The sequence below is a fragment of the Oxyura jamaicensis genome, chromosome 24 (assembly GCF_011077185.1).
Source record: "Oxyura jamaicensis isolate SHBP4307 breed ruddy duck chromosome 24, BPBGC_Ojam_1.0, whole genome shotgun sequence".
NCBI lineage: Eukaryota > Metazoa > Chordata > Aves > Anseriformes > Anatidae > Oxyura > Oxyura jamaicensis.
The window spans coordinates 2623648-2638176 of NC_048916.1; the positions used below are offsets into that span (position 1 = coordinate 2623648).

The 14529-nt window shown below is 55.0% G+C and overlaps 1 protein-coding gene across 7 annotated transcripts in view; it reads left to right on the plus strand.

Moving 5' to 3' along the window:
• The window catches only part of LOC118178120 (protein CEPU-1), a 331509-nt gene that overhangs the window by 301630 nt on the left and 15350 nt on the right, over positions 1-14529 (plus strand). For all 7 annotated transcript variants that reach the window (XM_035346379.1, XM_035346378.1, XM_035346382.1 and 4 more), the window contains one exon: positions 1776-1901. In XM_035346379.1, the coding sequence (XP_035202270.1) occupies positions 1776-1901 (126 nt within the window). The remainder of the gene's footprint in view (positions 1-1775; positions 1902-14529) is intronic.

Consider the following 14529-nt stretch of genomic DNA (forward strand, 5'->3'; position numbering starts at 1 on the left):
GCTTTGCCGGGACCGACAGCAGGAGCCAGCCAGGGCTTCTTCCCGGGCGATCGCGGGCAATTCGCTCCACCACTGCTCATCGCTTTCCACCTCGAAACACCACCGGTGATACCTCCGTGGCCTATTTTAGCTGCTGATACTGAAAGCTCTGCTCTGGAAATGCAACTTTCTGAAGCACGTTGGTTTCCTGGATGGCAATCCCAGCCTTGCCGGGTGCACGGTGGGGCAATTGTAGCACCTTTGTCATTAATTGCAGCTCCTTGGTGGACTGCGTGGCTTTTGGCAGAGCATCTCCATGCTGTTCGTCCCAGGAGCCATGTCCCCTTATGCCAGGCTTAATGACACTGATGAATATTAATACTTCCTTCGGTGTCATCTTCGCAGCCGCTGTCCTGTGTCCCCAGGTGTACTCAATCCCCCACTGTTCCGGGACCGTCTGATCCATAGTTGTCCTCCAGTGCATGATTAGCAGATTAGCCGTTGTGCCCAGAGCAGCAAAAAAATGAACTCCCAGAAGCCCTTCAAAACAGGGAATAATTCATTACCCACCTTGATTTCCACTTAAAATGTACTTTAACTACACTTCCAACTACAAACCCTAAATCACCCTCATGCTCACAAAAAATCCATCATTTTTTATTTTATTGCACGGCACTGGCATGACATAATCCCTTCCAGAGCGTCTTGGAGTGCTTTACGGATCAATAAATTACTTACCTGCGCGGCAGAGGCAATGCATGCAAGGCCATTGCAGTCATTCTGGCTCGGTGCGCGTGCACCAGCCAGTCCCTGCGCCTGCCCTGCTGGGGACGAGCAGGGGTGGGGGGCACGGGGGTGGGTTGTGGCTTTGGGATAGCAGCACGGCACCGCTCGGGGCTGCGCGTGGGCTGCTCGATGAACGGGGCTCGGCTGGGGTGGGTGGAAGGAGCAGGATGCTCCGCGGGTGATTTGTGACTTCTCCAATCCTCTGCTAGGCTCTGGAGAATGGCCTGGAAAAAAAATAATAAATCGAGGAAGGTGATGGTCTTTATTGTGTTCTGCAGGTGCAGGCTGATAACGGCAGCTGATCGTATTTCTTGCACGGTGTGCTTGAGCTTGTGGAAGCCCCAGGTCGTGCCACCGCAGGGGCTGAGCGCTCCTCATCAGCCCCACTCCTGGGCTCTGGGCCCCTTTTATCTGCCCCATTCCCTTGAATTCATGTTGGCAGCACCAAAGCAGCAGGAGGGCTTTCATCCCTGTTGAATTTCCCTTCCTTTGCATGATCTTAGAGCTCCTTGGTAGGCTCGTTGTCTTCGCGAGAGCTCCTCGGTGCTCTCCTGCTTGCAAGGACATCACAGAGCCCATCAGCTGCAAGCCCCGTGTGCGTTTTGGGTGCTCTCGTTGCACCAGGAGTGCCTTTTGGGGGGCTGGTGTGGTCCCGGGAGGATGCAGCTCTGCTGAAAAGGGCTGGTCGTGGCTGGGAGGACAGGGTTGGTACCAGCAGTGTGGGGGGAGAAGCACCGGCTGGCACATAGCACTGGTGCTGGTAGGATCTGTCTGCAGCCTCCCAGAAATAACTGAATCCCCGATGACTACAAGTCCTTCCCACGTCAACTCTGTCTCCTCCACCCCCCCTGTTTCCCCTCTGTTTTCCTGTCGAGGCAGACGAGACTGATGGGCTCCTGCTCTGTTTGTCACGGTAGAAGGACGGGAATTCTGCCTCCTTCACCCTCATTTTCAGATTTAAGACAGACAGAACCGGTTGCATTTTTATTTCCCTCTTTGTGTCTCTGCAGTGTCGCCGAAAATTACCGAGATCTCTTCTGACATCTCCATCAACGAAGGCGGCAACGTCAGCCTCACCTGCATAGCCACCGGCAGGCCAGATCCAACAATCACCTGGAGACACATCTCGCCCAAAGGTAAGAGCCAAACGTTGCCCAAAATATTCCAGGAAGGGCTGGGAGCAGCTGGAGAGGTGCTGGGGGCTGGTTCACCGGGCCCTGCAGCTGCAAAGAAAAGGTGGTGAGCGCTAAAAAGCCGTGATGTGCTGCAGGAGCTGATGGTTTTGTTGGAGAAACATCCATCCTGGTGGTCTGGGAGAGGAGATCGATGGTTTTCTTGGGCAGTTACCAGCCTGGGGGTGTTGTGCTTGTGCCTCGGGAGCCTGGGGCTGCCCCAGGTCGCTGGAGCTGCCGCCGTGGGTGGTCGCACGCAGCACGCTGCTGGCAGCCGCTTTCGGCGCCTGCTGAGACCTTTTCGGGGAATAGCACACATTGCATCAAAGAGGGACTGGAAATAGTATGAATCAACAAGAAAACATGCAAAGCATTAATTGGTCACCTCGTTAATTGGCAAGCAAAACCTGAGCAGAACTGCGGGGGTGTGACTGCTGGGGAGCGAATTCCCACGCGCGCCCGTTCGGGACGGCACGGTTTCAGAACCCTTTCCCGGCTGTTTTTGGCACTCCTTTTGCGTTTTGCTGCCCCAGCTCTCCCAGCTTTGCGAGGATCTCACTGATGAGCTGGGGGAAGGTCGTTTTGGGTGGGATGAGCCATCTGGCCGAGGGATCCTTTGCCTCCTACATCTCCCATCTGAGTGCTTGCGTTCGACCTTGGTCATTTTTAACCCCGGGTCTTAGTGACGTGGGCTGCTGTCCCAGACCACTCCTCAAGCTGTCCTCGGGGATATCCCGGCCGGGCTGTCCGGCAGCCGAAGGAGACGACACAGCAGCAGCAGTGATGGATGGCGCCGTGTCTGCTCCCTCCATTCAGCTGCCTGGCGATGGCTGCGGTGTCTCAGTGCAGCTCCATTGATTTTTGCTATTTGTCTGTACTGTAGCAAGCTGCTGGGCCAGATCCATCACTCTCCGTGGCCCAGGCAGAGAACAAGCTGAGTCAGTGGCTACTCAGCCTGCTCTGATGACAGGAGCCTCTGAAAAAGCCATTCCCTGGTGCACGAGTTGGCTTATTCCCTGTAGGTGGCCGTGTCTGAGAGGGTGGCCTTCGGTTGGCGTCTGGGCATGGACCATGATGAAATGCAGGGAGCAGATGTGTGCTGCTCTCAGCCCTGACCACAGCACCTACCCGCGGCATCAAGTCGCTGTCACTCTGTCACCATCGGGCAGCAGTGATGGCTGAGCCGGTCCACGTGCTGTCACCTTTAAGCCTTTTTTTTTTCCTTTGTCCTCTTCCCCTTCTCCGCCCTGACTGCATCCTTTTGTCTCTCTCAAGCTCCTCACCGCCTGTTTTTTTGCATGCACTTGGTTTTTCCTGCAGGCCCTGCTCTCCTTCCCGCATCCCCTCCTGCTCCCCAGGACCCTCCTCTCCCCTGCATCCCTCACCACCTTCTCCTGCAGCCATCCATCCTCTCCTAACCAGGCTCCCGGCTTACGCCGCCTCTGTCTTCTTTCACCAGGGCTATTTTCGGTGTTTGCTGCCATCCAGCAGGTTTCTTCCCCCAGGGAATCTTTACCTGCGCTTGAACCAGATGTTTCCATTTTACTTAGGACTTAGCTGCTATGGAAACTGAGGATGCACCACAAGAGGAAGAGTGAGCTAATCAGAAATTACCTGTGGCGCTGTGTAATTTGCAACAGCAGCTCTTACCCGATTTTGGCCATGATTAGGCATTCTGCTTTCAAAACTCAAAGAGAACAAACGATCACAAAGATTTACCTGAACCTGGCCTCCTGCCGACGGAGGGTGCTGAGCCCGGAGGTGGCCCAGGACATCTCCGGTGCCTGCCCGTCTCCGTTCCCAGCTCAGCTCCTCTCTTTCTCTCTCTGGGTGTGCTGCAGCCACCAAGCAGGGCCTCTGCTTCTCCGCTTTTAATTCAGCACACGTATGAGAGATGAGGATTTGAAGCATGGGAACTGAAAGAAGAGCCAGGGCAGGTGCCCAGAGGTGCTGTAGAAGATGCCGAGGCCGTAGCCATGTCCCTATCAGGACAGGGCATGGTTTGGAGAGCCGGGAGCCTCTGCAGTGTCTGGGGACCCAAAGCTGGCTGCTGGCCCCTCTCTTGGCCAGACCTGGCTGTGCCTCGACGCACATCCCTGGGGAAATCCCGAGCAAGCCTCCTCCCATTCCTTCGCGCCGTCTTTCTCCATCTCGCTTGGAGTGGTGTAAAAAGGGAGGGGGGGAGAACTGGTTAAGGGAAAGCTGGTGCATAATTGAAGGGTTTACATAGCGGATGGGTAAGCGGCTCTCACCGCTGCCTCTGGGGAGAGGCTTTGATAGCGCCGTCTGTGCCAGGCGCGGGCGGGCTGGGAGCTGAAGGAGCTGCTCCCCGCGCCTACCCCAGCAAGCGCTCCTCTGCGCAAAGGCACTTCACGGGCTCTATTATTTTCTTGGCAGCTGTAAGTCTGTTTTGTGGCTCTTGGTGAGAAATGGAGCAGATAAGTGTGTTTGCTCACTGGAGGAGTGTGCAGCCTGATCCCGCAGAGGATTTACACCCGAAGCAGCTCAGCTCCCCAGTGGCTCATCCCACTCCAGACCCTTTTCCAGCCACCATCTCCTGGCAGTGCATCCCAGCGGGCTGAAGTGGAAGAAGAAGGGGCTGGGGGGGAGAGATGCAGTCACATCTTCCTCCATCTCAAGGCTCTGCTGAGAAGCCACAGCCACGGCCGTGGGCTCTGGTGCTCCAGCTGTCAGGGGGACTGGCAGCAAACTGTACCAGCAAGCCAGGTAATCCAACGGGCCAGAGCCAGCCCCTCTGGGTTGTCCGCTCTTGACATCCACGAGGCGCCAAGCACAATAGGATGGCAAGTCAAGAGGGGCATCCCCAGCAGTACTGTGTGTGCGTTACTGTGTGTGCATTACTGTGTTTGTGTTACTGTGTGTGCAGCACCGTATGTGCACCCATACTGCCCAGCATCTCTTAGTTTCGAAGGCTTCAGATGTTTTATGGTCCCTGGCATCACGGTGTTGATGCCATCCGCAAATTGTGGTGAGATCTTCCAGTTAATAGTGTGGTTATGGTCACTCAGGTGTTTCCATAGTTACTGGGCTCTTTATTTATTTTTGGGTAACTCTGACGTTGTCATGGTGATTGCCATGCTGTCAGTCTGGTTTTCGTCTCTCGGTGGACAAAAGCTGGAATTTCTTGGCTTAGGGAGAAGTGCAGTGTCCCGAGCTGCTGGGCGATGCTTGGTGCACGGTACAGGGCCAAGGGCGTGGGGAAAGGGTGCCCAAACTGGCTGGGTGTGCAGACACACCGCTGGCATATCTGCCTGGCCAGCACCCGTCTGCCACACACGGCTATCCTACAGCCAGGGGCTGCATCCAACTTGTCATCCTTAACGACCCTTGATGGACTTTGCTGCCATGCTTTTGTCTAATTGCTGTTTGATTATCGCTGTCGTATGATGGATTCTGGTGTAAGGCTTAAGACAGTGGCTGCCAGAGTAGGCAAACGTTATGGTTTGGCCTGATGGTGTATTTACTCGTAAGAGGGCTGATGAAGAGGTCTTTATAGCAGGAATCCCTCATTAATCTTAGGATTAGGCTCGGCTGTGAAAGCTGGAGCCCGTGCGGAGCCAGAGCCCCACACCACGTCCGAGCTAGGATGCACAGGGCTGGTGCTGCCTTGCTGCTTGGCCAGGCAGCATCACGAGGGGGGCGAGCTGCTCGGAGGGCCCCCGTTGTGCCGCGACCCAGGTGTCCTCCGTGAGCAGCTGAGTTAACCTCGGCAGCCCTCCGCTTCCTCCCTGGAAGAGGCATAATAGCGGTCCCTCATCCGGCAGGACTGATGGGAGGATAAATACATTCAGGACGTGAGGTGCTTGGGCGCGGGAGTAATCACAGCTCGTATATGCACTTAAGATAGATGAGACTTGGTGGCCTAATGTGGCAGAGGTCTCTGGAGATCATCTGTCTATACATCAGCAGCAAAGCAGCGGAGGGACTCTGGGAGAAGTCTGGTGTATTTGGATATATTGATTCTCTCTGGCTCTTGGCGGGGCTTAAAACAAGAAGACAAGCTGCTGCGAAAAAAATGCAGCTTGAGGAGCTGCATTTCCCTGGGAAGGGGACACATCTCCTCCCTTCAGAGGCTTGTCCATTAAGCACATCAGTTTCTGTCCCAAACCTTTCTAGATCCTTTCTGAACTGCAGGCAGGGGCGGCTTTGCCTGGCGAGCGCAGCGTGGGCTGTTTGTAGGTGGGACGTCAGGTCTGGAACCTGGCCAGGAGGCACTGGGAGAAGCCAGGGGAATCCGCTTGGGTGGCAAATCTCTGCCTGCCTCTGTGCTGTCATCTCCCTGGCAGTGATCAGCTCAGCATCCCCAGGGAAAGCTCCCTGTAACCCTGCCTCAAGTCACCTAATTAACTTACTAACAGCGAGCTGTACTCTCTGCTGGTCATTTTAACAGGGCAGTAGCTCTGAAAGAGAGCAGAGGGCTTGTGCAAGGCTGCTTCTGTGTTCCCCCAGAGCCTCGTGTTTCTGCACTGTCTTTTGTTGTGGGTTCAGGAGGTTTTGGAGGAGGCCAATACATCTGCCTTGCTTCTCTTCTCAGTATTTAGGTGGCAGGGAGTTGTCTGAATCTCCTTCGCCTGAACAAACATAGTGTTGAGGAAGGGAGAGGTATAGTGCACATAGTGCTCATAGTGTTGAGGAAAGGAGAGGTATAAGCCCTGCTTTGGGAAGAGGGACTTGTGGAGATGTTGTACGGGCGTGTAGACACGCAGCGGCTAAAGGAAGGCAACTGAGTCCTCATGTGGCTGGAGCAGAGAGCCGGGTTGGGTTGAGTTGCGTTGGGTTGGGTTGCGTTGGATTGGGATGGGTTGGGTTGGGTTGGGCTGTGTTGGGTTGAGTTGTGTTGGGCTGGGTTGCGTTGGGCTGTGCTTTGAGCTGGCTGCTCTGCTGTACATGGCATCCCAATTCACCTCATTGCATGCGTCCCCCTGGTCTCGCAGTGGCCTTTCTCCAGCACCGAAGCTCCTAACCACCTGCAGAGGCCAATGCCAAGGCATCACCAGGGCCAAGCATCTCACAGAGGCTCAGCTGAGATCATCGTCCTCCTTCCAGGAGGCATTGCAGGCCTGGGCTCCGGCTAAATTAACTGAAGCATTTCAACAGGCTCCAATCCTGTCGGCAGCTCAACCGTCCCCTTGTTTACTGTTGAAATAATTACTGCTTTGCCATAATATTAGCTCTGAGCCGTGACTCCATTACCATTATCGCCGGAATATTACCCATTTATTATCTCCCAGCAACCCTGGAAGATGAACACTAGGCTTCAGAGACCAATTGTTTTACAACAGACAGGATCTTGGTGTGCATTGTTTAATGAGGTAAACTACATTATAGCCGGCATTAATTTGGCTGCCGTGCACTCCACTAAATCATTGTTAACCTGTAAATCTGCCACCCATTTTGATGCACACTTAATCAGCAGCCTCTGGACGGATCCACCGGGAAAAGGGTCATCGGTGACCCAGCTCTGTTGGCACCACACTGGGTGCCAGCGCCAAGGGCACGTTTTGTGCATGGTCTTGGTGAAGGTGAAGGCAGTGCTGGTGGCTGGCATTGACAGGGCTTGCTCGCAAAGTTCTTGCACTTGTGCTGCATCCTGCGAGGGGATCCTGCCAGGAGCAGGGTGAATATTTTGTCCCTGGAGTGCCAGCAGCTTCCCGTGGGAGCAGGATCAGGCAGGAGTGGCTTAAACCTGGTTAACGCATTGCATGCCTCGTGCACTGTTGGCTGCGGTTAGCTCTTTGTAGCACTTCCCCTCCACTGATGTGCCCTCTTTCTACCTGCTATTTCGAAGCAATAGGAGATTATGTACTTATATGCGTGTCTATATAAAAGTAATACTTCTGCTTCCCTGCATGGTGGAAATGAACCCTCTCAGCTGATTTGTTTGCATATTTGGCACAGCCGCCTTTAAAATATGCATCTTAGTACAAAAATAACTAGACCCCTACCAGCTACAAATGAGGCAATGCCTTTCTGTTATGGAAAGGGGAAAAAAAAGAAAAGAAAAAAAACCTCTCCTCTTCGGCATGCTCCCTAAACACATCTTTGCAATGTCACGCTTTCCCTCCTTGCCAGAGGCAAGGCGTGCGCAGTTCCTCGTCGTCATCTGGGGACGCGCGTGGAGGTACGGCCACCCGCGTCGGGAAGCTTTTCCCAGGCAAAATGCAGGCAGCTCTGCCCGTGCCGAGGTTTTACCCATGGGCTCATCCCATCGCTGGCTCGCTGCCTTTCTGAAGCACCGTGCTATTGCTGAAGGCCCCGATCTGCATTCGCACCATGCCCGGCAGAAGGGAGCTGGGGCGCTGTACAAAGCCGTATTAATAAGAATATTGGAGAGTTATTTTTCTTGCTCCCAAGCCGACCTATTTGCATGACAATCTCGTAAGCCCTGCATATGCACAGCAGCAGCAGGACCGGGCGAGAGGAGCGGGGAAGTTTCCATTCACTCCGGTGCCCGGCGTGACGCCCTCTCCAAGCATCCCTCGTTTCGGCTTTGTGCGGAGACGATGAATTTCAACCCATCCCTGTATCTGTTCACCCAGCCGCTGCAGAAGGAAGGGTTTCATTTATTTACTTATTGTGCAGGCTAGGACGATGCGGACAAAAAAACAACACGCCGACAGCGTCGGCTTGCCGGATTTTCTGTCTTTTCTTTAGTGATCAGAGCGGCTCCCTCCTTCCCGGGTAAATGGGAGGCTTTGTGTCGCTGGCTTGCTCCCTGCCTGGGACTCGCCTTTCATTCAGCTGGCATTAGGAAGCGGAGGAAGAGCAAGGGACGGGAGTGTCTGAGATGTGAGAGATCTCCACACAAATTAAAACCTTTTATCAGGCCCTAATAGCTGTGCAAACTAATTATATTTGGGCCAAACTTTGCCAGAGACTCCCCCGAGGTATTATTATAAAAATCTGAGCTGTGGAAACGCGTCCCCATTCTGTCAACACCGGGTCGCTTCAGCTATAGAAAACTCAGCTCCGGCTCATTTTAGCTCCCGTGATGTGCTTTGCATAAGCCGTGGCAGTTGTTTTGGGGAGGATGGAGCCTGGCCAGACTGTGTAACGTGTGCTCCAGGTCTGTCAAGCCCAGGGGAATTTCTTCCATGGACATGGCTCTGGGGGTGCAGACGTGTATCTGGAATGCTTCCATTCCCAGAGAGACAGGAGGTGGTGATGAGTTCGGTGCATCCTCCCTTCTTCTTCTTCCTCTTCTCCCTTCTTCTTCCTCCTCAGCTCCCTTCCTTCCCCTGTAACACCTGCTTGGTGCATGGGGTGCCAAGTCTCAGGATATCCCACACCTCACCTGCCCTCGGTGGCTGGAGGTGGAAGCAGCACAGGAAAACACTCCGATCCAAAGTCCTGCACCTCTGATGTTCATCCCCGTGGGAAGGACGGTCCCTCGCTCCTCTCCCCATGCCCACCGTTCCCCTGCCTGCCTTGTGCTCTTCCTCTGTGCAGATTGCTGGCTAATGGGGTGGAGCTAGGGAGAGTGCTCTCTATTAATGGAGCAGAATATAAACAGAATAAAGCCTTCATTTCCCGGGCTGTGATTTCATTATTAATATACTTTACAGTTCACAGGTTGTTCATTTGCTTCCATGTTTTCTCAGCTGGTGTAATCTGCAGCTCAGAGTGAGAAGAGTCATAAAATTTCCATTTCCAGTTGAATGTGCGTCCAATTCGCCGTGAAATGTTTCTCTCTGTCGTGAATATTAAGTGCACGAGGAGTCAGTAGCTGCGGGATTAGGCAGGGCAGGATGCCAGCCCCCTCTCTGCATCCCGGGGGTGCGGGTGCGAGCGATGCTCGTGGCAGAGAAGATGCAGAGGAGGCGGCTGCAGGAGGTGTCAGGGCATCACGGAGGAGCAGAGAGGGAAAAGTGGCATGGAAAGGTGTAGGGAGCAAGGGGAGAACCGTGTGGTGGAGAGGGGAAAGAAAACAAATGCGATAAACTAGAGAGAAAGAGAACAAAGTTGGGGAATAGTGAAGAGACGGGCTGCAAGGAGGGATGTGATGGGCAACGGATGCCCCAGACCTGGTGGAGCAGATCTGAGCTCCTCCGCCTCACCTCCCTGTCCCACAGCCACGGCATTTTGCAGGGCAACAGTCACACCGATGTGTGCCCGTTTGTGAATCAGTCTGCTCTCCGTGCTTGGGCCAGCACCACGGGCTTTGGGCTGGGCCCTTCCCCTAGCCTGAGCACTCCTGGAAAGGGTTTTCTTGTCTCCAGTGTGCGTGGCCGTGCTCCGGAGCTGCTCAGCTGCCCCGTCCTGCGCCTGCTGAGCAGCAGCAACAAATAGCCCTGGAGTGGCAGAGCATGTGCGTGGAAGCGTGCAGAGGCAGAAAATAGAGCTTGTCACATGAATTGGGGGAAGAAAAGTGTTCTGCTGGTGGTTACATGGCCAGCAGGAAAAAGCGGGGAGACTTGTTGCATATTCTGTGTGCTCTTGCATGGCTTTAGCAAAGCAGAATGTCCCCGCTGGGGGAGGGCAGCAGGAGCGTGGGCACTTGTAGGGTGGCAGCACTTACATATGGGTGCGTGTGTCTTCAGGCTTGCTTGTACAAGAAGGAGGAGCTGGGTGAGTGTCCGGGTATGTGTGTGCACGTGCCTGCCGTGGCAGTGGGCACAGCTGGTGGCACATCTGGCCCCGTGGTGGGCAGGTTCCACAGCTGGAGGTGGTGGCAGATGCCCGACGCCCATCCCTGCGGTGGCAGTGGGTGATGCCACATCCAGCACTGCCACTGCCATCAGGAAGGGGACAAAGAGCCAAATCCTGGTGGTGTGCCCTGGCCGTGGAGGTAACTCGGGTGCTGCTGCAGCCGACTGCACCGTTTCCATCCAACTCTTTGCTGAAATGACTTCTGCCATGGCATTCCTTAACGCGGAGAAAAAAAATGCCTCTTCCTTTCCCATCTCCTCTCGGTCGAGTCAAGATAATAATAGTCTTTTTCTGATCCCCTGAACTTTCCCATCTGCTTGGTAAAACAATGGCAATTCTTTTTCCTCCCGGCCTCTCTCTCTGTCTTCCTCTCTTTTATTTTTATCCTCCTACAGTATAATTTAAAGCTGCAGCAGTGCCGTAGCCCCGGGGTTTTTCCCCTTCCTGTGATACACTGCTGTTATTTAAAATGGTTTTTCCCTCGCAGAGGGGTGCCTCTGCTCCCCTCCCCGCACCACCCCACCTGCCAGGATGCTGTGGGGCTCAGCCCGCTCTCCAGTCCCTCCCAGTTCCCCGGGGCCAGCACCACCCATCCCTGGTGCTCCTGGCCTCCCCAGCTCCCTGCCCTCAGACCCTGTGCCCCCGGTTGTCCCCCACCCATCTCACTGCCCGCACCTTCCCCCAGCTCCTCCCGATAAGCCGCAATGCTGCGAATGGTCCTCCAGAAATGGAGACATCAGCGCCATAAAACATGAGGGACGGAGCAAGGCCACTGGGCTGGAAAATAGCGTGTCTGAAAAAATAAAGACGGGCTGAAGATGATGGAGAGGCGACAGCCAGCCCCACCAGGCCCCAGTTTGGATGGCTCTGGGGTTAAAAGATGGGCTGGGGGGGGGCTGGCTGAGAGCCACCGAGGGCTGCTGCGGAGCCATGCGCTGGTCCCCCGGGCACCCTCGGGTCACCACATCAGCCTTGTTATCAGGGCTTCCCCGCCTCGCTTCAGTGTAACGGCTGTTCCCTGTCTTATGAAAAATTGGAATTTTATCTCCGATCAGCCCTCGCCTCGCCTGTCGGCTCCCCAGGCTCGCTGCCCCCGTTTCGGTCTGACAGGCGCCGTGTACCAAATTCCCCGCGCGACGAGCTGGCTCCGTGCTGGGCTGGGTGGTCCCCATCCAAGGGGATGAGGGGGAAAGGCAAATAGCCCCCGTTCCCCGAAAGCTGTCGGCCAGGCTTGCCACGAACAGTGGGCAGGGAAAGTTTCCCAGATCGCTGGGACTTCGTGCCAGCACCCTGGATGAATTTAGTCAGCACTTGACGTGTATTTTTTCACTCTAATGCCATTATGCCACTTGCTTCCCTTCCTAGGGATATTTTGTTAATGCGGCTGAAATGCAGCTTAACCGAGGTTACAGCCATTTAACGCTTGGGATTGAAACTGCGTCTTAAGAGCTTGTCCTGCGGAGAAAACCTTTGGGTTTAAATTTGCAGCCAGAGGGACCCCACGGTCCCGGCTGCCAGCAGCTGTTTTGCAGACAAATCCAGAGGAAAGTGGGGCACCACGAGCTGGGTCGGGGCCGGGGATGCTCTTGCCCCCACCACGATGCAGGCTGGAGGGCGAGGGCTGGATCTTGCCACCGTTATCCCCATCACGATGCCTGCAATAGTGACCCCCCCGTGTCATTTTTTTGGGGCACTTTGCACGACTTCTGCGAACAGCAGGCAGGAGCAGCTCGGTTCTTGGTGTTAGCCGGGGCTGAGCCTTGCGCACCGCGGCTTCTCCTCGAGAAAGCTGCCAGCAATGGGACGGGCTCCAGGAAAGCCAAGTTGCAACAGGATTTAATCGAGGAGCAGAGCTCCCGCAAACAGGATGTGTGTGTTTGTCTGAGTGATTTTCTCCAGGAGCATCTGTCACTCTCAAACATCCCGGTATCATTGCGGCAAATTATTTAAACACTACCCACTGTACCCCATCTGTCAGCCAGCCCCTCCGCGCGTATGGGGCCCTACCTTGCCTCCTCTCCAAAGGAACTCGCCGGCAAAGGCTGAGAGCCAAACAACAGGACAAATTAAATCAAGAGCACAGCTTCGGCACCCAGGGGGAAAATGCACATCAGCTTTGACTTATTGCACGGCGCACGCTTACAAGAGAGAAGCAGCGGCTTTTGTCACTGCGAGGGGCCATGAAAAATGAATTAGGGCCGCTGCTGGGAGAGGGCATGCAGGAGAATCCTTCATTCTGGCGACGCTGTCCTCTCTCACCTTGCGAGCAGCAACGGGGAAAAATGGTGGGGAGGAAGAGAGAGTAAAGGAGGAAAGGTGAGGGGACCGCTTGGGCTGCAGGCAGGGATGGAGAGGTTTGGATGCCCTGAGAGCGGCATCGTGGCTCGAGCGGGAGCGCAGGGTGGCCGTGAGAGGCTGGCTCATCAGTAACCATCAGAAGGAAGCTTTGCTCTGTTCCCTTGGGGTTCTGTGCAGGCATTTTTGGGTTGCATTGGGCCTTTTGCATGTGCACCTCCATTGAAGCAGAAGAACTGCGTGGGAAGTGACTCGGTGCTGGTGGCAGTGTCTGCACTGACCAACCGCTCCTCCAGGAGCCACCACAAATGCCACCACCTCACTCTCTGAGCAGGCAGACACGGAGGAGGAAGCTGGCTGGCTCCACGCTTGTGATGGTATGTCGGTATCTTGAAGAAAAGAGCCCCCCAGCAAGCCCTAAACCCATCTTTGCTACAGAGCTGAGACCGCTTCAGTGCTTGGTGGCCTGCAGCCGCTGCTAATTTCCTTGCAGAGGGTGGCACGGGGCAGTCAGCCCGGCCCCTCCGCTGCCTCTGCGCTTTGTGAGCAGCACCTGGGGAGGAGGCAGGGGCCGGGGAGCACCCATCCGCCCATCCAGGGTGCTCGCTGCCACTTTGCTGAGCCCCGAGAGGCCTCGGAGCCAGCCCGGCTCTGCCAGGCGCGGAAATGAAAGGGCTCGTTTTTTATGCGCCTCATTTGCTCCTGAGTTAGAGCCTCGTTCAAGGGTGGCTGGTCCCCGAGTTGTTGTGTCTTGTTTCTTTAAATATTAATTTCCATAATCCTTTTATTTCCCAAGGAACTACTTCTCGCAAACAAAGGGTTTAATGCTCCTTTTTTATTCCTGGTAACAAATAAGTCGTGTGAAGCTCGCAAACATCCTGGCAGCAGCCAGCCGCACGCACGAGCAGCAGCAAACCGCTCCAAAGTCACAGTGTGTGGGATGGGGAGGACGAGAGGAGCATCCCCAAGGGATCAGGGGTCTCACGGTCACATTGTCCCAAGAGGGAAGGGTCATATCTCTCCCCAAGAGGGAGGGCAGGGGCTCAGCCGTGCTGGGAAGCCCCCGTGCAGCCCGGGATCCTGATTTTTTTCCATCTTGGCACCTCTGACGTGCCTTTTTGAGATGGAAGATTTGAGAGCCGAAGGCCGGGCAGCACAATAGAAGATAGACTGCTTGTACCTCATTGTGTGGAGAATAGATGGGCTGCGGGCTCCCGGAGAATAGGAGCTGCCACTCAGGCGGCTTTAATAGAACAGGCGGCAGATAGATTTCAATAAAAGAAATGAGTATAAATATTGTTAGCGGAGAAGAGAGGGAAAGTGAAAAAGATCTTGTTTGACTAGTCACAGTGGGAAACTTTCAAGGACTTTTAAGCTAAAAACTCTGCACAATGGTGCTATAATGGGCGGCTCGGCTGTGGCTCACGGCACCCGCGAGGCGAGCGGACCGGGCAGGCATCCCCGGCGTGGTGCGGCTTCATGCAGGAGGTCTGGACGCTTCATGGCACAGGGGTGAGGCGGTTGTACCAGGGAACCCGCTCACTGCTGTCGGCACTGGGTCACCTCCTCCTTTTTAGCTCCCCGTGCCTTGTGTTGGCCGTCCATTGTGGGTGGTGGCTGTGGGTTA